The sequence below is a fragment of the Camelus ferus genome, chromosome 4 (assembly GCF_009834535.1).
Source record: "Camelus ferus isolate YT-003-E chromosome 4, BCGSAC_Cfer_1.0, whole genome shotgun sequence".
NCBI classification, from domain to species: domain Eukaryota; kingdom Metazoa; phylum Chordata; class Mammalia; order Artiodactyla; family Camelidae; genus Camelus; species Camelus ferus.
This window is the reverse complement of record NC_045699.1, coordinates 55,914,737-55,939,438: the sequence shown is the minus strand read 5'-3', so window position 1 is coordinate 55,939,438 and position 24,702 is coordinate 55,914,737. Positions and strand designations below refer to the sequence as shown.

Here is a 24,702-nt window from a genome sequence, read left to right as displayed (position 1 = left end):
CATATGTACATGTAATATTTATGAAAAAGTTTAAAAAGCTATACATCAAAATGTTAACGGTGGTAATTTCCACTGGGAGAGATCCTGGCTGATTTTTGTATTTTAAATACTTTCTGTATTGAAGGAATTTTTTAAAAACATATTAGACAAAATAATGAAGTTGTTTCCATTTCAGAAAAAAGAGAAAAAAAACCAGTTTTCATTGAATTTGTTGTGTAACTGAGAAACCTCAGTGATGGCCTTGGCTAAGTTAATTGGCTAGGTATTCTAATTTGCAATTCAGGCTCTAAACATATTTTGATAATTGTCATTCTAGGGGTTAAGAAATTCTTAAAGTACATTTTAATCCTAACATTATCTTTCAATGGATCAATTAAAATGCAGAACTTAGATTAAAATGTGCCATAATGCAGATCAAAGAACTCCCTAGAGATTTATATAGGAAACCCCATGTAAGACGATTTGTATTAACTTTGAAAATCAGTAGTTGTCCGGATTATTGGACTGAGAATATAGACGGTTAATTTAGTGGGGAGTGCTTGTTATATTCTCCAAAGAACCGTTACTGAGCAGGTCTTCACTTCTTTCTTCCCTCCTGTAATAACTGTTCCCTTCGCCTGCTGACACCCTCCCCCCGTGCCTCCCCCAAGTCACCACATGGCCACCAGCATCTCAGGGCTGTGCACGCTCCTTATTTATCCTTCAGTCTTCTTTTGGGCTCCAGAATCTGGGCCGTGTGCCAGCCGGCTCTGTATTTTTAGCTCAGAGTTATAAAGCCACAGGAATTGGGAATTCCACTGAAAACACTAGCCAACTGTGAACTTGGAGGCTGAGGAGCTGGTACTCGAGAAAGGAGCAGCTGTGCATTACAGATGGTGGCGTTAGTGTCGGGTAACAGACTTCCCCATCAGAGGAGGTACTGTTGGCGGATCCTGTTTGTCTTCTCCCAATTCCCGTGTCCCTGGAGGCTCTGCTGCCTTGGCAGGGGAGCTGTGACACGAGTTCCCCATGCGAACAGGCCTCAGAAGTTGATGCTCGGAGTGAGGGTGAAATCGTCCAAAATAGGTAGGAATTTATGGAAATGTCCATCCCACGTTTCCATCAACTCTGAAAAAGATAGAAACTCTAGCTTGCATTTCCTATTACTTTGTTATTATTATTTTAATTTTCAGAAAATGTGCAAGTTGTAAGGGATAGCTTAAAGAACTTGAGTTTTAAAAAATTCAGCCAAGCCAGGAGCAAGGTGAAGGCATCACTGTAACTTTATCATCAATTTATCATGAGAGTCCCAGTCTGATGTTGTACTTAATAATAGATCCTGTGACTAGGAAAGTCTGGAGTCTGCGAGGGGAGAAAAGACAGGCACACCACGAACTGTTACATAAGGGTGAGCTCCTAAGTGTCATGTGAGGTGATGGGGAAAGACTAAGAGGGTTCAGGTGGGAAGATGGGGTGGTTCTTGAAAGAGGTGGCATTTGTACGCTTCCCTTTGAATACTTTGCCTCTCGTGAAAGAGTCCAATGACCAGCAGGTTGTACTGTAGGCGGTTGGAGGGTTCTGGGAATGTCTGTCTTCCAGATATGTTCCCATCCTTTCTGGGGCTTAATCTTCTTTTCGGGCTGGGAATTCTCACGGGCAGTGTGTCTGGTACTGAATAGTCCCTTCTAATAATAATCCACTTCTACACTTGCCTCCCCTTGCTTAAAACCCTTCTGAAAGCATTGAAATGGCCACTGCATTTAGAATAAAATCCAAACTCCTAACCATGGCTTCTGAGGCCAACAGGAGTTTGGCCTTTTGGCTTCCCTGCAGGTTACGTCTCCCATCATTCTCTCCCAACCAGCATGGCAATCTCTTAGCTTCAGACCCTTTTCCTTCTGCTTGAAATAATTGCCAACCTGCTTTAACATTTTTATTGTAGTAAAATGCACATAATATAAATTTACCACTTTAACCCTTTGTAAGTGTACAATTCAGTGGCATTGTATGTTCACAATGTTGTGCAACCATCACTGCTGCCCATTTCCAGAACATTTTCATCGTCCCAAACAGAAACTCTGTATCCATTAAACAGTAACTCCCCATTCCTCCCTCCCTCTAGCCCCTGGTAACCTCTATTCTGCTTTCTGTGTCTGTGAATTTATATTCTAGATACCTCATATGTGTGGACTCATGCAACACATGTCTTTTAATGTCTGGCTTATTTGACTTAGCATAATCTTATCAAGGTTCATCCATGTTACAGCATGTATCAGAACTTCATTCCTTTTTTTTCTTTCAGTTTTATTGAAATATTAATTGACATACAGCACTGTATAAGTTTAAGGTGTACAGCATAATGATTCCATTTACCTACAGCATGAAATGGTTATCACAGTGAGTTTAGTGAATGTTCATCACCTCATGTAGATAGCAAATTAAAGAACTAGAAAAAGAATGTTTTTTCCTTGTGATGAGAACTCAGGATTTACTCTCTTAACAATTTCCATATATAATGTACAACAGTGTTAATTATATTTATCATGTCGTATATTACTTCCTTAGGATTTAATTTATTTTACAACTGGAAGTTTGTACCTTTTGAAGAACTTCATTCCTTTTTAAGGCTGAATAATTTTCTTTTTTTGTTGTTGTTGTTATTGTTGTTCTTAAACATTTGAAAAAATTTATTTACGAAATTGTCCCAACCCCAATATCCTTTTTAAAAAATTTTTTTTATTGAAATATAGTTGATTTACAATGTTGTGTCAGTTTCTGGTGTACAGCATCGTGACTCAGTTATACATACATATATGTATAATATATATGTATTCTTTTTTATTTTAGGTTCCTGCAAGCCATTGAATATAGCTCCCCCTGCTATACAGTACGGGCTTGTTTATCTATGAGTAATTTTCTATTGTATGGATTTGCTGCATTTTGTTTATTCATTCATCTGTTGAGGGAGTCTCCCTGCTTTTTGCACAGCAAGCTCCTTCTCATTTTTCAAGTTTCAGTTTAAACCTCGTTTCTGACGTTCTCTTTCTTAGTGCGCAACATGTGAGTATATTATTTGTGAGTATTTATGATTTTCATCAGTCTGCCCTGCTGGGCTGTGAGTCTTCCTCAGCGTCAGCCTCCAGCACCTGGCCCGGTGCCCGGCACCCCTGGGGCCTGGGGAGGCGCCCTGCATCCCCGAGCAAGGCGGTGCAGAAGACGGCAGAGGTGGTGTATTTGGCTCCCGGACCACGTCCCAGTGTGCCCTGTGGCTGAGCCTTGCCAAAACCGTGGCCTCCTCGTTTGTTTCACCCCTCAAGCTTCATGTCCTTTCCTGATTCCACACCTTCTTACCCTGTCTTCTGGGCCTTCATGCTTCCTTCTCACTTGGCATGATATTTCTATGCTTTGGTAAACCAGCCTTGGGGCTGACTCTTGGCTTCCCCACATCCAGGAATGTGGCCCTCGGAGGATGGATGGCCCACCCCTCCATCCTTGGGCCGATTGCAGAGGCCGACTTTCTTCTTCGAGTTGGTTAATGGGGTGGGACCTGGTTTCTGAAGTCTGCTCACAGCTGAGCCCAGTTCTCTAGAGGTGACCAGCACTTTGAGGCTTACAAGGTTTTCCATAAACACTGTCCCCTTTGCTCTTTAGAAATGCCTTCTGAGGTGGTTAGTAGGTTGGTGTTACTTCCCGTTTCACAGATACTCTGTTTACAACTAGTGATGGGTATTAGTCCCCATTAGGAACCAGAGCAAGTCACTCCAGTTCTTAGTTCATAGTTCCCTTAGGTCACTGGCTTATATATCAAATTGAGGACCCAGAGCACTTTTCTAGAAGGCAAATTCCATATCGAAGCAGCCTCAGTGAGCCCTGGAGGTGGGAGGCAGTGATGAAAAGCTGGAGGGCTAGGAGGAGAGGCACGCTGGGGCAGACGTGTCTTCCTGTCCAGTGTGGCCTTGGACCCACCCAGAAGGACGCTTATCATTGCTGAGTCAAACTCTTCATCTTTTGAGATTTTCATAGTGGAGCCCAATCTCACCTCTGCATGGTTGGGGAGAGTTTGAAAAAGTTTTGACATAAATTGGAATACAAATGAATGCATTCAGGTGAGGTCATTGAACTGCCATCTCTGAATTTTTAGTCGTGTGCGAGGGTTCTGAGTTCTTAGCCAGGCTTAGCAGGGAAGAGTGCTGTGGTCGACTCACGATGTCCACCTGGGTGAGAGAGGCTGGAGTGGCAGCACCCTTACCTTGTGTTCAGCATCTGTGTTCCAGGCGATGGGAGTTTGGCTTCATTTGAAATAGATGTTCTGGCATCTCACTACGTCCTGATCTTTTAAAGCTTCATTGACTTACTCGCTGCCTGCAACAAATCTCTCACGTTACCCCTTTGCCAAGTAAATGCCATTGGAATATGTCACTTACAAATGGTTAGAGCCACTTGAGTGCGCAAAGTAAGTAATGACATTGGTTAGAAGACTCAGGGTGATGAAACATGAGCCTTGGAATCAGAAAGACTTGTGTGAGTTCTGGCTGAGCCACCCATGGGTTCCATAACCACCTCTCAATTTTTCCAAACTCCAGTTTCCTTCTGAAGAAGGGGATAAAACTGATCCTCCCCTGTTAGAGTTATTACAAAGATTTAATGAGGTGATGATATAAAGCACTTGGCATTGTGCTTGATGCAGAGTGGCTGCTGGGTAAGTGTCATCATAATAAGAGACTCATAATCTAGCAGGGAGTGGCAGGTATTGCTTCTAGCAAAATATTAAGGTCTTTCTGAAACTTCCTACCTTAAAGTGGGAAGGTCTGAAATTCTTCAGCTTTCACTTTACCTTATTTATTGATTTTTAAAATTCAGATATTCTATATACAACTAGACCATTTAAATGAAGAATTTTAATGTTATTTTTTGAAAAAAGAAAGATCCCGGGGCCTTTCAAAGCATCTCACCTTTACAAATGAAAGATCCTTTCAAGAGGTATATTGATAAACTCTTTTTCCCCCTACCAGCACTCCTGTTTTAACCTACCCTGTCACCTCCTCTGCGATTTCTGAAGTGTTCAGATTCTAGCTGTTTCCATATTAGACACCGTTGACAGTAAGTGTTTTTATGTGAAGTGGAAAATTTTGTTTTTCCTCCAAACGATCTGTGAATATCATCTGAAGGAAATGTATTGTTAGTTGAGGTTAAAGTTCATGGGAGACTTTGGAATACAAAATCCATCAAAAAGGAATTCTTTTTTCTTTCTGCTGCCTTAAGGGCAAGTGGACTTTTTATTACTAATGAGCTTGTTAGATTAGTTCCAGCAGTTTATAAGCGCCTCTTGAGAATGTGCTTCATGGAATATAACCCTCCCATTTCCCTTTGATGATTGTGATAACATTTTCTAAGTTCACGTTGCCACATATTGAGATGTTAGATTCCAATCCCAACATCAGTGATATATGTGATTTAATGCCCAAGGGATCCTGGATTGAGGGTCTAACCGTGTTTTGCCAAAATTAGAACATGCCATAAAGTGCTTGAAACTTTGTTAGAAGGTTACACTTTTCAACCCCATTCCTTGAGTCATATTTCCTACATATAAACGTCACAAAATTTAACGCTCACGGTAATATTAATAACCCACATGACTGCAGGGGAGGTTTTAAAAATACAGGATATAGACACAGCCCACAGAGAACTTACCGTTCGGAAGGGGAGAGGATATTCTTACAAATGAAAGCAGTGAAGAAGGTGCAGGTCTAAGTGCTGAATTATCTGACCTAGACCGCGAGGACAGCGTCCGCTCTGGTGTTCATCGGCCGAGACTGTTCGGGCCCTTACAACCTCCCATGTTTCACTGATTTCCAGGTAGTATGTAAACCTTCTGATTTGATCCCAAGGCACAAGGGAGGCGTATTCCTGTTACTGTTGTGTAAAGATGAAAAATGACTTTGATGTGATTTTCTGCAGTTTTCGTACTTGTGTCTGCCCTTTTGTCAGAGCCTTCCATCTAGTAGTTTATTTTTCTGGGAAGATTTTTTTTTTTTTTGGTCAATATCAATAAGTGGAAAAGGCCTATCATTCATTCCCCTGGCATTTGGCAAAATGTCTGCCTCAATTTATAGACATTATTGGTCATTTTTTTTTTCTTTTTCAGCCTGGTATTTATCGGTCTGTAAAACAGTCTTAGATTAAGCCTCATATTACTCTGTTTTTTTTTTTTCCCTATCATCAATCACATAATTGTGCTGATGTGGATAATAAACAGCCATCAATGTGGCTGACATTAGTGACGGAGCCAGCTGTGGATTAGAGGCCATAAATTGCCTTTTCCTTTCATCAAGCAGATGTCCTTCTGGAATATTTTCTTGGGTAGAATATTAAAGCTAGCAGTGTGGATAAACATTTTTACCTTAAAGATACGAATCAGAGTTACAGTGTAAATGCGGTCCTTGAAACTGGCCCCATACATTTCCCCCAAGGGAGACCTATTTTGAAGGTGATTATTTGAATAAAATCACAGGTAATAGGATAGATAGGAAGGAAAAATTCCCAGCCATGGTCATAATTAGTCGACTCTATTCCTGATGCAGATCCAAACGTTGTTAATTACATAATTTGCCAGAGAAACATACCCTTTAACGAAGACCTCTATGCATATGCAATACAAAATTTGTGCTGCTTAATTTTTCTTTCCTTTGGATATTAACTTAAAATTTTTTTTTTTTTTTTTTTTGGTGGGAGAAGGTAATTGGATTTGTTTATTTATTTTAGTGGAGGTACTGGGGATTGAACCCAGGACCTCGCGCATGCTAAGCATGCACTCTACGACTGAACTATACCCTCTCCCTGCCCTTAACTGTTTTTAAATGGCTTATTTCCCTGTGATGGTAAGAGCTTTGGGATTTTCATGTCAAACTATATTTCCATTACTTATTTCAGCCTCTATTGAATATTTTGAATACTTCTTAATAGGGGCCACCTGCTTTCTTGGGTACCATTAAGTCTGAGTAGAAGTGGCAGTGGCTGCCATCTCTGGGAATATCTGTGATTCGCTTATGTTCCAGGCGAGACCCCCTGCCAGACCCTCATATCACGGAGTTAAACGTCGGTACTGGGAAGGCTTCAGGGCATCACACAGCGGCAAGGGATGTTCATTTCCAGCAGCTCTGTTGCCCTGGGACAGTTCTTGGAGACAAGACTGGGCAGAGGGAGTTGTTACAGAACCCTTCCTGACTGATTTGAATGTCTTTTCATGCAACCTTTTCTTCTGATATTTTAGCTCACCTGTAAGGTCAGTCTCTGTCAAGGCTTAGAGTGGACCTCTTCATCGTGAGGCTGCCCAAATTTAATGGGCCTGGACTTTGGGGTCACACAAACCATGGTTTGAACATTGGTGCTGTTTTTAATAGTGTTGTAACTCTTGAATGAGACTTAAACTCCAAGGACCTCCATTTTTATGTCTATAAACTACATGAGAAAAAACTACCTTGCAGGGTTTTCTGTGTGCATCAAATAGACTACCTTGTGTTTAGTAGGATTTTGATGAATGCTATTATTAAACTTATTGGGGTTTAAGCAGCTTTCCCAGAATTCACTAGTACGAGACTGATACTAGTTTTTGTGGGTCTTTCATTTACTTGGTGTTTGGTAGGTGTGAGTTACTTCTGTTGGATAACAAATAATAGAGGTAGTGTGTTCCTGTCTTGTTTATACTTAGAATTTACTCAGAGGCTGTTAGCATATCAAAGTAACATTTATTGCATCTTGAACAATGATAAAGTAGCAGCAAGCTTCTAATGAGCAAATACTTATTGATTATTTCCTGTGCAACACACACTTTTTAAAGTAGGGATTATGGGGATGCAAGAGATCATAAGATAAAGATTCCGTCCTTAGGAACTGTCCATGTCTGGGGTAACATTCATTAAAAAACACTAAATCCTCAAGTAGGAAATAAAGGTCAAATGAATAAGACAGATAATTGTTCTTTTTTCTTTTCTTTCTTTCCTTCTTTATTTATATTTATTTATTATTATTTTTTCTTTTTTTAATTGAAGTATAGTCAGTTGACAATGTTGTGTCAATTTCTGGTGTACAGCACAATAACTCAGACACATAGGAACATCCATATATTCTTTTGACAGATAATTGTTCTTGATCCTACCTGTTCTCTCGCCTTCACGTTCAATCTATCACCAAGAACCTTACTCTGCTTCCAGAATACGTCTCATACCCACCCACTTCTTTCCGTTTCCACTGTTGCTTCTCAAGGGCCTCCAAGACTTCGGCTCTCTCGGCTGGCCTGCCGCTCTGGACCCTAACCTGACCTCTCCTTTTACTCCTGTTCCTCCCATCCATTCTCCAAGCAACAGTCAAAATGGTCTTTGAAAAATGTAAGTCAGATGGTTTCATTTCCTCTGCTTAAACCCTCCAAGGTCATTCAACTGCTTTTACATAAAATCCAGGCTCTTTCCTGAGGCTAACAAGGCCCTCTGTGGCCTGGCTCCTCTCTTCTGCCCACCTTCACCTCATGCCACTCTCCCTCTTGCTAGCTGTGCTCCAACCAACAGGTCATATTTTTTTTTTTCTGGAACACGCCTAGAACTTTCTCACCTCAGGGTCTTCACATTAGTTATTCTGTTCCATCGAAATGTTCTTCCTCTGGTCCTGAATGTGACTGGCTCATTCTCAGCCTTCAGGTCCTAACTCAGATGTTACCTCCTCAGAGAGATCAAACAGTTCCCAACCACTCTATTTAAAAAGTCTTTCCCATCATATTATTTTACCTCCTACATAATAGTTACCACAGTCAGCATTTATCTTGTTGATTTATTATTATTATTATTATTATTTTTGTCTAATTATTCTCTCCCTAAGTTTTGTAGGGCAGTGATCTTACCCATTTTGTTGACTGCTGTAGTGACTGACATAGTGTCTGGCATGTACTATGTGCTCATTAAATACAGGAATAAATGAACAAGTGAATTTAGGCCACAAAAGTTCAGAGGAAGAAGGGATCCTTCTGTTAGTCATGAGGCAGATCTGTCATTGGGAAGGAGTAGGCTAGGTATGAGGGAGAAAGTATGTACCTGGAGGAGAGAGAGTGTAAGGTGGAAGAGGGTGGAGAGGGGCAGATATTATAGATTTTCAAAAGTGGAACTTATCTTGAGAGGCAGTGGGTGTAGGAGAAGGAATCTGATGGATGTAGGTTCAGCTCCTAGCCATCACGTAACTATATGACTTTGGATATTTCATTTAACCATGTTGAGCCATTTTACCTATAAAATGGGGGGGAAATCATCTCTATCCAGGATGGTTACTGTGCACAGTAATGATACATACTTGGGGCCCTAGGGCGATGCATGTGATTGTAAATGGTAGCCATTCATACCAATATTTAATTTAGATTCTCAGCTGTGAGTGTGCACACAAATCAAATTGGGAGCTTTGCAGAAATGTCGATGCTGAGAACCCAGCTCAGTACTACTAATTCAGAAGAGTTATGGGTCTGGGTGAGGGTAGGGGTGTGTGTGTGTGAAACTCCAGCATGTGTCTGTTTTCAAAAGCTGTCCAGGTGATTCAGATGTATAGCTGTTGTTGAGAACCATGTATTTAATCCAGGTCATGCTGGAATCCTCTCTAAATATCTCTTGCCCAGGTACTGTCCAACTTGAATAGCTCTGTGATGGGAACTCACAGAATAAGGTCCAAGTTGCCTGTCACTGGATATCTAACTGACCCTTCAAACCTTAATCCCTAGAGAACAGGCTAATGCTTTCTCACCCCCTAAATTAGTATTTTTGGTGTTAATTAAAAAAATCTTATAGTCCCAACTAAAGCCACCGTGCCTTCTGTTATTCATGGTCATGTCCAAGGTGGAAGCCAATTTGGTTATCTTCTGAACTCTTATCCCTTTAGTATCTATGCTTTTCCCTTAATTCAGCTGTGTTTCACTGAGTTCTCTGCCGAAGCTCTCCTATGTGCTATTTAGAACTCCAGCGTCAAGGTCCATAAACCTACATAAATCTATACCCTCAGTCTATTCACTGATGATCCCTCTATTTCCTGCTGTAACTGAACCCTGGCTTTAGCTAGAAGATGTTTTACATGTCAACAATGACCGGGCAGTCTTAAGAAACATTAACCACCTGTTCGGTTGGTTGCTCGTGTACACACAAATATACTCATGTCTTGGAATGTTTGGGGCCAGTAAACATGTCTAAAGGTTTGGTGCTGGGAAAACATGCTGAAGGCCAAGGGGTCTTGTGTCCGGTAAACGTGTATGAAATGGGAACAAATCCCTGTGAACAAACACTGGGCTTGAGAGGTAGACAAGTTTAGAGGATACATTTAATGACCACCTCATTCTGGTCCCATAACTGCTCATGATTTGAATTGGCACTGACCAGAGACTAGCTCTTTTTAAAAAAATCTCAGAATCAAGGGACTGATAAGGTGGATTGAACTATTGTATTGAGGATCTTATGATAACCCCAGTGACAACTCTGCTCTGAGAGGCCTCCCTCCAGGAAGTAACTCGGGGATTCTGCAACAGACCAAGCATCCATAATGGGATGGAGAAGAGTACAATTCCATTAAATCCACCAATTCTGTATCAGTAGCTCATCTCAGAGAAGCCACCTGTTTCAAAGGCCAAGAATGGTTGATGGGGAATAGGGAACAGATCATGCCATTTTCTCTATTTTGAATGCTTTGTCTCCATAAATGGACTTTTCTGTTTTAAAAGCTTGGATGTCAGGAGTGCTTAACTTTCTTGACTTTCTTCAGACTGGGGAGAAAACTAAAAATCAGAATAAATGCTAAAAGTTATTTATTTTTTCTTTCTGGATTTAGGTGTAATTGGACTAGTGATTACATTTGGAACTATTATGGCTACCTTATTTTATTTATTTTTGGTTGGCGGGTAGGTAATTAGGTTTGTTTGTTTGTTTGTTTGTTTGTTTATTTATTTATTTATTTATTTATTTATTTATTTATTTATTTATTTAAATGGAGGCACTGGGGATTGAACCCAGGACCTTCTGCATGCTAAGCATGTGCTCTACCACTTGAGCTATATCCTCTCCCCATGACTAGCTTATTTTATAATTATATATTTATTATGTTTTCTTGAATAAAATTGTATCTGTGAGCTCCCCACAACTATATGGGAAATTTAGCATATTTTGTTTCTTCTCTTCATCTCACTACTCAGATTTCATTGAAATAATTTGAAATTTAATTTGCAAATTATTACCTTTTTCACACTGTTCAGCTTTCAGTGCTAGAATCCTTTACTGTTAGTTTTCTCAAGCTCTATAGTCACCTTTAAATGACTATGATTACCTGCACATCACGCTGATTTCATGGCCCACTAGTGTTTCTTCTAAAACCCTGTCCTTCTCCTTTCTTAGGATGCTTATTCTCATTCAGTTTTTTTGTTGGACTGGAGTTATTTTTGAATTTTTATTCAGAAAAGATACACATATAGATTTTTTTTTTAATTGTAAACTATCTGAAAATGACTCTTTTATTCATATGTGGAGTAGAGTTTGGCTGGGTCTAAAATGGTAATGTCATAATCCTTTTCCCTCAGTTTGTTCTCTGTTAATATTCCTGTGTCTTCTAGTAGTCAGAGTTGCAGAGAAGAAATTTCATATCAATCTTATAATTTCATTTTTGTCTCCTTCTATGCAAGTAATTTTTTTCTTTGAAATGTGTACATAAATTAAATGCTTAGACTATAAATACTTTCCCCATCACTTTGTTTTAAAAAGTTCAGAGATTTTATATATATTTCATTTAATATTCAATTGGTAACAAAACTACAGTTGCATTATCATCTACTCAGGAGTTAATGATCTGAAGATACATAGTAAAAAAGATACTAGAAAAATCTCAATATTTAAAAGAATTCTGAGATGGATCATTTCATTGACCAAGGAATTCTTTGTGATATAAATAACCTTATAATTGGAATACTTTCTCTATATACTTGTTTGTAAATTTCATTAAACTCAGAGATACCTGTTTTTCTTACTTCTGAACAATCTTATTTTATATACCTCACAATTGGATTATTTGATAGGGTTAGTGTTTTCTCTTTTCCCAGATGACTGGACTCTATCATCACTGAGTATTTCTTTCTAAAATATGAATGATGGGGTGGAAGTCATGGGGCATAACTAGCGCTGTGCTGTTTCCCATTGCAGAGATCAACTGTGGCCGCCCTCCGGAAGTGCAGCACGCGGTCCTGGTGGGGAACCACAGCTCCAGCCTGGGCGGTGTGGCTCACTATGTCTGTCTGGAGGGCTTTGAGAGCCCTGGAGGAAAGATCACTTCCGTCTGCACAGAGAAAGGCACCTGGAGAGCAAGTACTCTGTCATGCACAGGTACAGACTCCAATGTGGGGGGCTCTTGTTAGAAGCGAACGGCCAGCAAGAGCCTGGAACTTAATGCCTTCATTTGATTGCTCATTCTGCGTACTGTGCTTGGCTGTGCCGTTTACCTGCGTGGGCACCTGGCTTTAGGTTTGTCAGCTAAATCCTAAAGATTTAGGGGATGGATTGGGAAAAAAAGTAGGATAGAGAATCTTACGCATCCATCTTTTGAACCTCACCTTAAATCATAGCAATTCCTGTTTCCTCTGCTTGGCTGGCTGAGAAATTTTTCTCCATGAACCATTTTCTCAGCGGGGCGTACTTGAAAGTCCTAATTTAGCACATGTTGACAGCTTTTCAGAGAGAGGGTGGTATAATGTATAATGAGGTTTTTAATGTTTATTTTTAATCATAGTAAAATATACACAACATAAACTCTATCATCTTAATGATTTTTCAGTGTCAAGTATATTCACATTGTGCAGCCAATCTCCAGAATTTTTTCATCTTGAGAAACTGAAACTCTACACTTGTTAAACAATAGCTTCCTACTTACCCCTCCTCACTGGCTTCTGGTACCACCATTCTACTTTCTGTTTCTATGAGTTTGACTAATTGACCTCATGTAAGCGGAATCATGTAGTATTTGTCCTTCTCTGACTGGCTGATTTCACTTAATGTACTCCAGGTTAATCTATGTTGTCAAAAATGGTGAGATTTCCTTCTTTTTTCTGGCTGAATAATATTCTGTTGTCTGTGTGTGTATATATATATATATACACCACATTTTGCATGTCCATTCATCCATTGATGGACATGTGTTGCTTCTACCTTTTGGTTATTGTGAATAATGCTATGAGCACGGACATACAAACACCTCTTTGAGACCTTGCTTTCAATTCTTTTGGATGTATAGCCCCAAATGGAATTACTGGGGAAAAGGAATTTTGAGACTTCAGTTCAAATTCTTGCAGCGCCATATGTTAGCTGGGTGTAATCAACTAAGGCATTATTCTCTCAGAGCCTCAGTTTCCTCGTCTATAAAAAGGGGAAAATAAAGTCTGCCTTTCCTGCTTCAAACAGTTATTGAGAGAGAAGCAAATGAGATAGTCAATGCAGGGAGCATTTGGAAAAGTTTAAAGCACTGTGCGCGTGTTCGGTCTGCTGCTGGGATTGTGAGCCTTGCTTGAAGAGGGTCTTCTCACGTGTCCGAAGCGTGCACGTCCACATGCTTTATTTCACGCTTCTGCCTCCAAGAAACAAGGTGAGAAAAGGCAATGATTATTATGTTTATAGTGGTTGACCAGGGCTGTGACAAAGGTTTGTCACACAGTCTTGAATAGCTCTGGGAATTTATTTCTAGATGTTGACTTGCTTGGCTCTGAAGAGTGAAATCTCGAGGCAGCTTTGATCTGGGTCTCTGGTTTGCCTTGCAGCAGAATTTTGGTAGAATGTCTCAGGTCTTATCAATCAAAGTTTTCCATGGGAAAGTCTAGCCAGAGCAGTTTCAACATGCAGCTTGCTGGTGATTATTTTCCACAGAGTAATGTTTGACCATTTAGGGGAGAGGAATTTGATGAAATCTGTCAATTTATTCAATAGATATTTATTTAGCATATGCTATGTGTGAACTACTTTGCTGGACACTACCTTCTTGGAATTTATAGGGCAATAGGATAAATAGACTTTTCTCCAAAGAAATGCACATACACATATACACAAAATGTTTTACAAATTCAAGGTGTTCAGGGACCTCTGAAGTCCTCGGGCAAAGCATCCTCGAAGTGGATGAAGAACTCAGTTCTGCAGCCGAGATCCTGTCTGTGCCATGTAGTTCCCACGTTCAGTTATCTCCACTGCAAATGCAGCAGGAACAGGCTAGAGATGGCAATCATGGAAACAGAGAAGGGTAGACATGGGTGAGAACCCAGAGATCTAGTTTGGCCTTCTCTTTGGTTCCCTTGACTAGCCCCACTTGCACAGAGAAGCAAGGGAAGACCTGTAATTACCTCCAAGGACTCCAGTCTTTGTAACTGGGGAAATTGAGAAGATTTGGCCATTTCCAGCCAGACTGATGGTCATTCCAGACTAGTACTGCATCCCCAACTAGTCCTTCGAAGAGTTCTTTGGAGGAAGTGAGGCAGCTGCCTCATAGGTTGCTGAATTCAACCTTTGGGGAGGTGGTCTTGGCCCAGAGCGACCTATAGAGTCACTTGGCCAGAGAGCTGGGCAGAGCATGTGGACCCTCAACCATTTGCTTCCTTGCTCCAGCTCCTGTGCTTCCACCACTCGGAATTCAGTGGGGGCATGGGGATTAGTCACTACATGAAAAACCAGTGGATCTTCCCGGGGCTTAGTAAGCTATTAATTAGCTGATGCTTGTAGAGCACTTTGAAGAACAAACATGTTATGTAACTGCTAATTATAATTACCGACTTCAGCCTGCCACCTTCCACCAAGTCTGTGGCTCCGGCCGCAGCTGTTTCCACGGGTTGATGCAAGTGTTGGTTTAAGGAGAGAAAAGGCATACTCCCTGAGAGCTGTGATCTTTCTGTGAGGAGGCCTCGAGGCCCTCAATGAAGATTGGCAGCTAAATTCAATTTCCGCTGATAAAGGGGAAATTTACATGCTGATTAATTCCTGGCACAGCGCACACAGCTGCTGGGTGGTCAGGTAGGAGAGGCTTCTGGAACTGCAGTGAGAGATGCTCATTACCATGGCTCTGGCTCAGCTGCCCCCCCCCTTCTTTTTCCTTCATTTCTTCATACGTCCTTGCCTGTCCCAACTCTCTTTGTGTATTTTATAATTACCTTCCTCAGTGTCGACTTCTGGGTTTCCCCCCCCCCCCATCTTCTACTTTTCTTCCTAACCTCTGAATGTCTTCTACCGCTGTCCTCTGTTTTCATTCCGTTTGCCCCTCTTTTTACATTTGATTGTTTAGTTCCAAGTTGCGTGGAATAATTTATCTTCCAAACTTTACTTGGATTGTTTTTAGTTAAAAATGTTTTTGGAGTCCCTATTTCTTCCGATTAGTGGCACGGATCTGTATATGTTTTTAATGGAGTGTGAACTCCGGCAAGATAGGGAGTTTTTTTTGTTTGTTTCAAGGCCGGTTTAGACTGGAAACTCCAGACAGCTGAGAATTAGGCAATTACTTTAGTGTCTGGAAAAACCCCAGGTGGAAGCTTGATGTTCAGTGAGTCGGTTTACCTCAAGATCAAAGAGCCTGATTCATTCTTGATAAGACTGTCCCTGGCTTTCATTCTGCACTGGTCATTTGGCTTTTTATGTTTAGAATCTGAGTTAATAATTATGCAGTTGACGCTCACGCACTCCAGGCTCTTCAGGGAGTTAACATCTCTGTTGATACCCAGGCTGTGTGATTGCTGGGATCCTTTCTGAGCCCCTGACCCAACTTGGGCCCTGAGTCCGCATGCCTCCAGGCCTCCTGTTAGCCTCTGCCCCTTCTGTTTTGTTGTTGATCCTTTTCTCCAGCCCGGTGAATGCTCACTTGCAGCTCACCGTATTTCAGATAGCAGGGAAAGGTCAGCCGGAATAAATGGACACATTTACGTCAACAGCCACATGGCTGGGATTTGTCTGAATACGTGTGCGATGTTTAGACCGTCAAGCATGGGCGCTACCTCGGATGGGGCACCGACCTCAACGCCCAGGGTTCTGCCAGGAGCCCGGATGCTTGATTTCATTTTGTCCTCAAAAAAAAAAAAAAAAAAAAAAAAACAAAACAAAACCCCTGTGAAGTCAATTTTCGTTTCATAGATGAGTCATCCGAGACTCACAAAAGTTACGCAACTTTCACAAGGTCATTCAGTGACCAGTAAGTGGCAGAGACAATTCGAACTCAGGTCCTGAATCCTGGAAAGTCTGCGCTCTCTCTCCTACCAGAGTTCCCAAGCTTGAATTATTTGCAGACCACCCTGATCATGTTTTCCATGACAAAAATATTATTTACTCACTAAGTTTCTTAAAATAACTTACATTTAAAACTTAAATTTGTAACTTAAATGTACTGATCAAAGACACTTTGTCATATATATAGCATCATGAGTTTGTTGAACAGTTAGTTTTTGTTTCAAATGTACACAAAAATTGACACAAAGCGAACACGTGGAAGTTTATTCATGTGCCACCAAAAATGATCCTAAAGTGTGCAGTGCATTTTAGGAAAGCACTACTCTAAGCCACATTACTTCGACCTGTTTTATGTGACCCTAAAGACTTAAAAACAAGAAAGAAACCTGGCAGAAGTCTTATAGCCAAACATACATTTATTCAAGGTTGTCACCTTGGGAAGGCATACCCTCTTTTCAGTGACGCTGCTTTATCACAATGTGTCTGTTTTGTAATCTCTGTTTGAGAATTGCCTTTGGAGGTAGTTTATTGAGTCATATTAGAAGATTAGTCATATTACTTTTGAAATCTGTTTTTGACTAGAAATGACATTGAGCTTGACCATCTGTTAGGGCCTCCTGAATTTACTCTGTTTTCAAAAATAAAGAGAATGGATATAAAATTGGAATCCAAGAGAGTGTGCAAGACCAGTCCTTGCCCACAATGGCACTTCTGAGAGCGTAGTCTGTGCTCTCTGTCCCCTCCCACTCCATTCTCTTCTCAGCCTCCTGATGGCGAAGAATCAGGCATCCGACCCCCCCATTCACTGTAGCCCTCTCACCACGGTCACTAATGACCGTGTAACTCTCAAATTCATGTTCTAGTTTCAGTCTTGATTTCTCTTAACCTCTCCACAACATCTGGCAAGGGTGATTATCTATCCATACATTCATCATCTATTCAATCAATCAACCAAACAGTGAATATTTAAAAAGCACCTGTGTCAGGGAACTGAATTAGGTTCTGGGGATGGAGAGAGAAACCTGGTTTTTGCTGTCATAGAGTTTACATTCAGGAGAGATAGACATTAACTAACTAATTATGAAATTATTTATTTGCAAATGTGATGAGTAGCCCAGAAAAATGCTGGATGCTAATATAATGCTAAAATACATAACTTTATATATATATGTACGTTTAGACACACACACACACATGCACCCATGCACCACATACAGAATCTAAAACAAAGCAAAGGTACTTTATTACCCATGGAGGCTTTGGTTCCCAAAGCCCAGTGCAGAGTTCAGTTGGATGCTGTGGGGGCCTCCTTTGGTTAAAACCAGAGAGGCCTAAGTGTCCTACAGCTGGACGAGCAAAAGACCAGCTCTGCCTGCCTCTAGCCAGAGTCCAACCTCAGATCTAATCATGACACTGTGTGCACTGCACTTGGGGAGAAAGAGCCATACGAGAGAAGAGAGAGAGAGAGACTGAGCCCCCAGTGCCTTATGTTCTACTTCAGGCCTTTCCTGGGTGAGGGTGAGGAGGTTGGGGGGCTGGTGGGAAGGAAAGGAGATAGCTTTTGAGGAAGCTGACACTCCGTCAGATCTTCTCCATCCTTGACTCCCTAAGCATCACAGTCTCACAGCCTGCATCCTGCCTCTCTTCTGCCGGGCTTCTTCCTCTGGTTTGCCCTTGGGCTTTGGGGTGTCCCAGTGCTCTGCCATCGTGCTGCTCGCTCTCCATGTCCCACCTGGGTGTCCCGCCTGCACCCAGGGCTTCAACTAGCATGCACGCGTTGATGACCTTAAGACTGTTTTTTCACCTGGTGGTCTAGTCTGTAGATAACTCAGATTTAGCATGCTCTAAGCACAATTCATCAGTCTCCTCCTCAGACCTGGTCTGCTTCCTCTTATATTTTTCATGAGAACAGCAAAAGGCAGTCTGTTCGGACTCTCAGGCTCAAGTCTCTTACCTCCCATTGCCTCTCCTTCAGAATTGTCTCCTGGTTTTAAATACAGTGCCCTGATTTCCTCTTTTCACCTTTTTGCTGAATAACTGCTCCAGTGCAAAGGCTCTGGGCTTTGGAGTCTGACAGGTCCAGCTTTGGATCCTGACTTGACTGCTTACTCGCGCTGTGACCTCTGACAGGCTGCTTAACTTCTCTAAGCCTCAGGTCTATAAAATCGACCCGACAATGTCAGACTCATGGGGTTATTATGAAGATTAGGTAAACGATACATCTAAAGTACTGTGCGTACTCTCTGGTTCATGGTAATCACTCAATAAATGTTCACTCATTTTTGATTTTATTCTTGCTGCCTGTGACTGCTGTGAAGATGTGATCACGTCTATGAAGATCTCTCTTTCAGTGTTTGATGTAATGTAATCACTGAGCAAAGGGGATCAGTTCTTTCCTTGTGACCTCCAGTGTCTCCTTCAAAATACACCCGAGTTATCTTTTTATTTAAAAAAGGAAAAAAGCTTCCCATCATTTTCCAGCTTTTAGCTCTCCGTCGTTCATAGGAGGAAGTCTGCACTGTCTGACGGTACAGGTTCTCTCCCCACTCCGAATCTGCCACACCCTTTACACTTCCAGGCATCAGACCTGCTGTTCTGTCTGCTTAGATGTCTTTCCCACTGTTCAGCCATTCATCCCGGAAGGTCATGCCCTCCATGAAGCCGACATCCCCAGGTCTTCCAGGGAGAGCTGGTGGCTTCTTTCTCTATCCTCCGTGGTACTTGAGCATCACTGTGTCCTGATATTCATCGAGTTATGCTTATGTGTTTGCTCCGTCCATCAGACAACATGTTGCTGTGGGAGAGGCTTATGTTGATCATCGTCCCAGCCCAGTGCCTGTCATGGGAGAACGCTTGGCATTTGATAATTGTTCCGTTAAGGGTGAATGGCGAATAAAGAGCCTTGGCGTCAGTTTCAAAGAGAACTTCCAGAAATGTTTTCAGTTTTCAGTACTATTGGAATTAGGGCATAGTCTCCCAAGTCATCTCTCTTAAAGGGGCAGCATTAATTTGGATGTTTAGTATCTGATACATTTATGAAGAAGTCTTCCCAGCTGATTTGTAGACACCCTGGAGGGAAAACCAACCGAATTTTATTAAACTGCTCCTTGGGATGAAATATCTGACATCCCTATAATCAGATCTGGGCCCCATCTGTGCAGAGAGCACGGCACAGGCTGGAGGCAGATGGCGTTTTTGAGATGTCATTTGCGGTTGCCATAGTGAAAGCAAAAAGGAAGAACAAGAAGGGAAACTTTCATGTCTCCTTTCTAGTCTCTGCTTGGGTGGCAGAGGGGTCCCGAGCGGGAAGGAAATTTGCTTTACTGGCAACTCAGAAAGAAGGTGAGGGGTGGGATGTTTCCTTTTCCTTTTGGACCAGGTGGTGTGTGAGTATCAGAGGGACGTGGGCATGAGCAGAGGAGTCCAGAGCTCTAGAGCTTAGAAGGGCTCTCAAGAAGGAAGGTGTTGGAATATTTGGGGCTTGTTCAAGCTTATGAGACTGGTGCCAGCATCATCTTTGTACCCAAGGAGGTGAACAAACAGGGTCTTTGCATCTCTCAGGGAACTAATGTCCAGGAGTGGAGAATTTCTTTGATTTCAAACGATCTGTGCTTGGGGAGAAGCGTTGATGGAGAGACCGAGGAGTGCTTTGGACAGGCATCGCGATCCTCTGGTACCGCTCCAGAAGCTTGCCTGTTTTCCTCTCTCTCCTTTATTTATGCTCACATACAGGCAGCTGACCTGAGCCTACCCAAGACCAGGTGTAATGTGCCACTGAGAATCTTGGTAATGCTGCTGATGGTATGACTTAGTAAAGACATAAAATCTTCCATGGGCAAAGAGATCAGTAGACCAGCATCTATCTAAAGGTCGTATTCCTTCTGAGCACAGGAGAAGTGAGTCTGCCCTACAGGTGCCTAAGGTGCAGAATCCCTTTCCCACTTGGAGGCTGAGAAGAGATGTACTAGAAGGAAGGACAGGAGCCAAGATGAAGGAAGGCATCTCCTGGGGTGGAGGCATATCTTTCTCACCCTTCATGATGGGAGCCTTACCTTGGGTTTCCCAGAAAACAGGGCCTGAGGCAGAGGGCTCATGTTTCTTACACAACAGGGAATGAAATCTCAGGAGGCAGGGGTGAGGGTGGAGGTGAGGGTAGCAGGGCAGGAAGGAGAGCCAGTTTAAGGACGCCGTGTTGCATGGATCTTCACTAAGTGCAGGTGATTCTCTGTCACTGCAGTGACGCCCAGTCTTTGTAGGACTGGCCTTCATGGGGAAGGAAGATCAGGGGCAGGATCCCCTGCCTCCTGTCCCTGTGAGGTGTTCATTCCCCTGAACCTCTAGGTTACACGTGCTTGGTGTGCAGCAGGGAAGCCCCAGAACAGGGGACAAGACGTGGTCCTGTTGTCAAAGCCCACATGGGGCTGGAATAAGGGAGAGGAGAGGCTGAGAGGCTCTAAAGCGTCCACGAGGGATGTCTGATTCAATGGGGAAGCCTGAATGTGGGCTGAGGAGTATTCCTGTTTGGTGAGGTGATGATTCCCTCCCCCAGAGCTGGTAATATGGTAACCTCTATCTGCAGGGAGTTTTATTTCTTTGTGTGTGTGTGTGTGTGTGCATATATATTTTGATTGAAGTATAGTCAGTTTACAATGTTGTGTCAATTTCTGGTGTACAGCATAATGCTTCATTCATACATGAACATACATATATTCATTTTCATAAGGTGCTACAAGATATTGAATATAGTTCCCTGTGCTATACGGTATGAACTTGTTGTTTATCTATTTTGTATATATTAGTTAGTATCTGCAAGTCTTGAACCCCCCCATTTATCCCTTTTTTTCTTTTTGGTGCTGTTATAAGTGAATTTTTTAAAAACTTCATTTTTGGATTGTTCCTTGCTAGTGTACAGAAATACAATTGATTTTTGTACATTAGCCTTGTACCCTGCAACCTGGCTGAATGCCTTTCTTATCTTTAATAGTTTATGTGTATGTGTGTGTGTGTGTGTGTGTGTGTGTGTGTGTGTGTGTGTGTGAATTTCTTAGGATTTTTTTATAGACAAGATTATGTCAACTGCAAATGAAAATAGTTTTATTTATCTGCAGGGAATTTGTTAAGTAGATAAAAAGCTAGATCTTTGCTCCCTTCTCATCAGAACAACTTCCTAGGTGGTTTACTGGGTCCACTGGAAACTGTGTTACCTCAGGAACCAAAGCCCTAATACAGTTTCCCACGTTGCCAAATTTATTACATGAAATACACATAGAATATTTAAAGGAAGCAGAACAACTTGAAATCAGTGACTTCCTGATAAATCAGGATTCAGTAGTGTCAGTTAAAGGAGTCCCAGAAGTATGCAGGGAGGATTTATTCGGTTCACCCCAATGGGTAGCTCCTGAGGAATGGCCCCCCGTGGTAATGCATGTCATTTCCCTCTGGGGCACAGCAGTCACCTGGAAATGAGCGCTCCATCAGCCAGGTGGGGTGAGGAAGGCGGAAGCTGGTCTTACCTGTGCAGCTGCAGGGAAGATTCGGGGCTCAGCTCTGGGCCTCTTTCCACCCCACCTGAGTGGAAAACCAGGGGCATCCAGTGGCCTGTCAGACCAACCACAGGTTGGAATTCTCACCTACACTTAGGTGAGACTCTTTCCTTTTCCTCCAAGTCAGGTAATGGGCCAAGCTCCTTCATGATGACATTACGTCGAGTGACTGGCCCCAGATAGCTTGAATTGCTGATTCAGTTTCTGTATCAGAGCATGAATGGTGATCTGCCGAGACACCAGCGGGGCAGAGAAACTACATCGTGCCCTCTCCCATGGTGGCCATCGGGATTTTTCCAAAGCCCACTGATGCATTTTTGTGAGTGGGCTCTCTCCTTTTCCATTTTAGAAATAACTATAGAAATTAATGATGTATCCGTGTTTAACAACACCTGTGTGAGGTGGCGAATAAACCCAGGAAGAATAAACTCCAAGACTGCGTACATGGTAAGTAAAGTGATCTCCTTTCTCCTGCTAGGGCGGGAATGGTAACCCTCAGGAAGGTGAGTTGGCGGGACTTGCTTCCAGAATTGCTCCTCAATCTCATTGCTTCCTGATCCCATAGTTCTTTTAAAAAGTGGACAGGATTCTTAAGATGTCTGGATGATTTTATTTTAGGTTTTATGGTTAGTATATTTGTCATTCTCCAGGGTGTGTGTGTGTGGGGGGATGTATTTTTATTTGGCATCATTATCGCTTGTTTCCAAGCTCTTGTATTTCACTCCCCCAGAGCAAGCCTCGAAGCATCTGCCGCCTTGGTGACAGGATGCAGCGAGTGAGTCTCCGGTAGTGACTGCCTCCCCTGATCGCCGGTCATTGGAGTGTAGGCTAGCACTCCCTAGAGAGACTCCTCAGCTTCTGTCCCGGCTCAGGGTTTATGGGTTACTGGGCGGGTCAGATTTCCTCATCAGATACCTGATAGCAGAGGTCTGCCTTACTTCTCTCCCCCGGGATGAGCAGTGCAACATGAAAGGGAGTAGTAGGCGTGTAGGTCCCAGCACCACAGCGTCTCTCTCGGTTGTTTTAACTGGAGCCATGCTGGGTTCGCTTGTCTTCCCCCCTCCCAAAGGTGCACATAAAAGGACACCGGTTGGACTCAATGGAATCAGTTCATGAGGAGACGGTCAATTTGACCACAGAGAGCAGGACCCCAGAAATGTGCCTAGATCTGCACCAGGGCACCAACTACACCGTCAGCATTTCTGCCGCCCCTCCCAGACGCTCTGTGCCAGCCATCATTGGGTTCCAGACAGCTGGTAGGTGGAGGTGAAGTCTCATTTCCTCCTAGAAGGTGCTAAGCACAGGATGTGGGGAAATGTGTTTCAGAATCCACTGGTCGGGAGAGTTCACAGTTGCTTTCTGAGATTTGTAGCCAGGGGACCGATTACTCCAGGGGGTCAGAACCAGAGCGGGTCTAGTAAGACAGATGCCCATCCTGTTGATGCCAGGTTCTATGGGCACTGATGTATTGCTTCTCAGCTGGGTCCTCTGGTTGACGTGGAAGGTAATAAGAAGGCATTTAAAAGAAGAGAGCGGTAGGTCATGGTGCAGTTTCAATTATCCAAGACAGTAGAGGGCAGCCACGTGGCTCGTCTTTGGTAGAAAACTCAAAAGTCATTCCTTACTCTTGCCCATGAGAAACAAGGAGTCAGGGAAAGCTTTACATCTAGGATGGGAACTGACCCTAGGACTGATGAGGGTGGAGAATTGAGCTGAGAGGAGGCAAGTGGATAAAGGGTGGCAGCCTTAGAATGCAGGAGAGCATATGTTGGGTGAAAAGAGCAGTGGACAGGAAGGAGCTTCAAGAAGTCATAAAAAACCCCAATGCACATAGTTATTATTAAGTGGGTTTTTATAACATTGTGACAATTACAATAGGTTTTTTTTTTTTTAATAATGCTGCTTATGGAGTGTGAGGACTAATTAAATACCTTATAAGCAAACCTTGAGAAGCCATTGGTGTCATTTATTATTTTGGGTGAGTTGAGGTTGTTCTCAACTAGCTATCTGATGTCCCACTTAAGAAAACCTAACCTTCAGGTATTGCTGCCCCTAGAAACTGGGAAGTAACACGGATTTGGCAGAAATAATTGAAAAGTCTGCCAATCTTAACAATATAAAGCCAGCTATGAAATTATACAAAATAGGCCCCAGGGTACTTAAATAAAATAAAACGACTTCTTTCTAAGTAAATACTATGTAGGGAAAGATATTGTCAAATTAATACAGTAACTAATTCGAGAAAGTTGTTCAAAATTGACAATAAACTACTATGGGTTTATAAGGAACATGTCTTCTTTGAAAGATCATCCCAGGACTTCAGACTCATCTGTCACTGTTCAATCAGAATGACAGCTTGCTGTTCAGCGTCAGCTGTTTTTAACTGATATCCAGTTACCTTTTCAAGTTAATTTCCACTGGGAGAAGCATGGTCTTTGGAGGTCAGGCAAACCTGGTTTTGGCTCTTAACTCTGCCGTTTAAGAGTTGGGGGACCATGGCTGAGTTTTTTAATGTCTCCAGACCTCCTTCCTCTGCCTGAAATTGTAAGTGGAATTGGATTAAATTTGCAAGTTAATCTAGTGAGAATTGGGATTTATATTGAATCATCCCAACTGGGAACAAGGTACGTTTCTACATTTACTCAATGTCTGTTCAGGTTTTGTCTTTACTGTTTACTTCTGCACTCTCATGAAGATTTGTCATTCTCCCCGTCTAGATCCTCTGATTTCATTATTAGCATTATGCTAGTTCTCTTAAAATGAACTGGGAAGTTTTCCATATTTTTTATGCTCCGGAAAAGTTTATATCACTTTAGAATTATTCCCTTCCTTTAAAATTGGACACATTTTCTCATAAGATCATTTAAGTTTCACCCCCTTTGGAGAAAATCCTTTGATAACTTTGTCAATTTCTTTTATGATTTTTTTTTTGGGGA

At 42.1% G+C, this 24,702-nt stretch overlaps 1 protein-coding gene across 17 annotated transcripts in view; it reads left to right on the top strand.

Moving 5' to 3' along the window:
- The window catches only part of SUSD1 (sushi domain containing 1), a 141,012-nt gene that overhangs the window by 26,594 nt on the left and 89,716 nt on the right, over positions 1-24,702 (top strand). For 16 of the 17 annotated variants that reach the window (XR_004319413.1, XR_004319410.1, XR_004319411.1 and 13 more), the window contains exons 6-8: positions 12,183-12,362; positions 22,116-22,213; positions 22,836-23,022. Coding sequence is in view for 10 of the 17 variants with exons in the window: in XM_032478192.1 (XP_032334083.1) it covers positions 12,183-12,362; positions 22,116-22,213; positions 22,836-23,022 (465 nt within the window). In the remaining 7 variants the exon portion in view is untranslated. The remainder of the gene's footprint in view (positions 1-12,182; positions 12,363-22,115; positions 22,214-22,835; positions 23,023-24,702) is intronic. The other variant, XR_004319412.1, reaches the window with a different exon arrangement.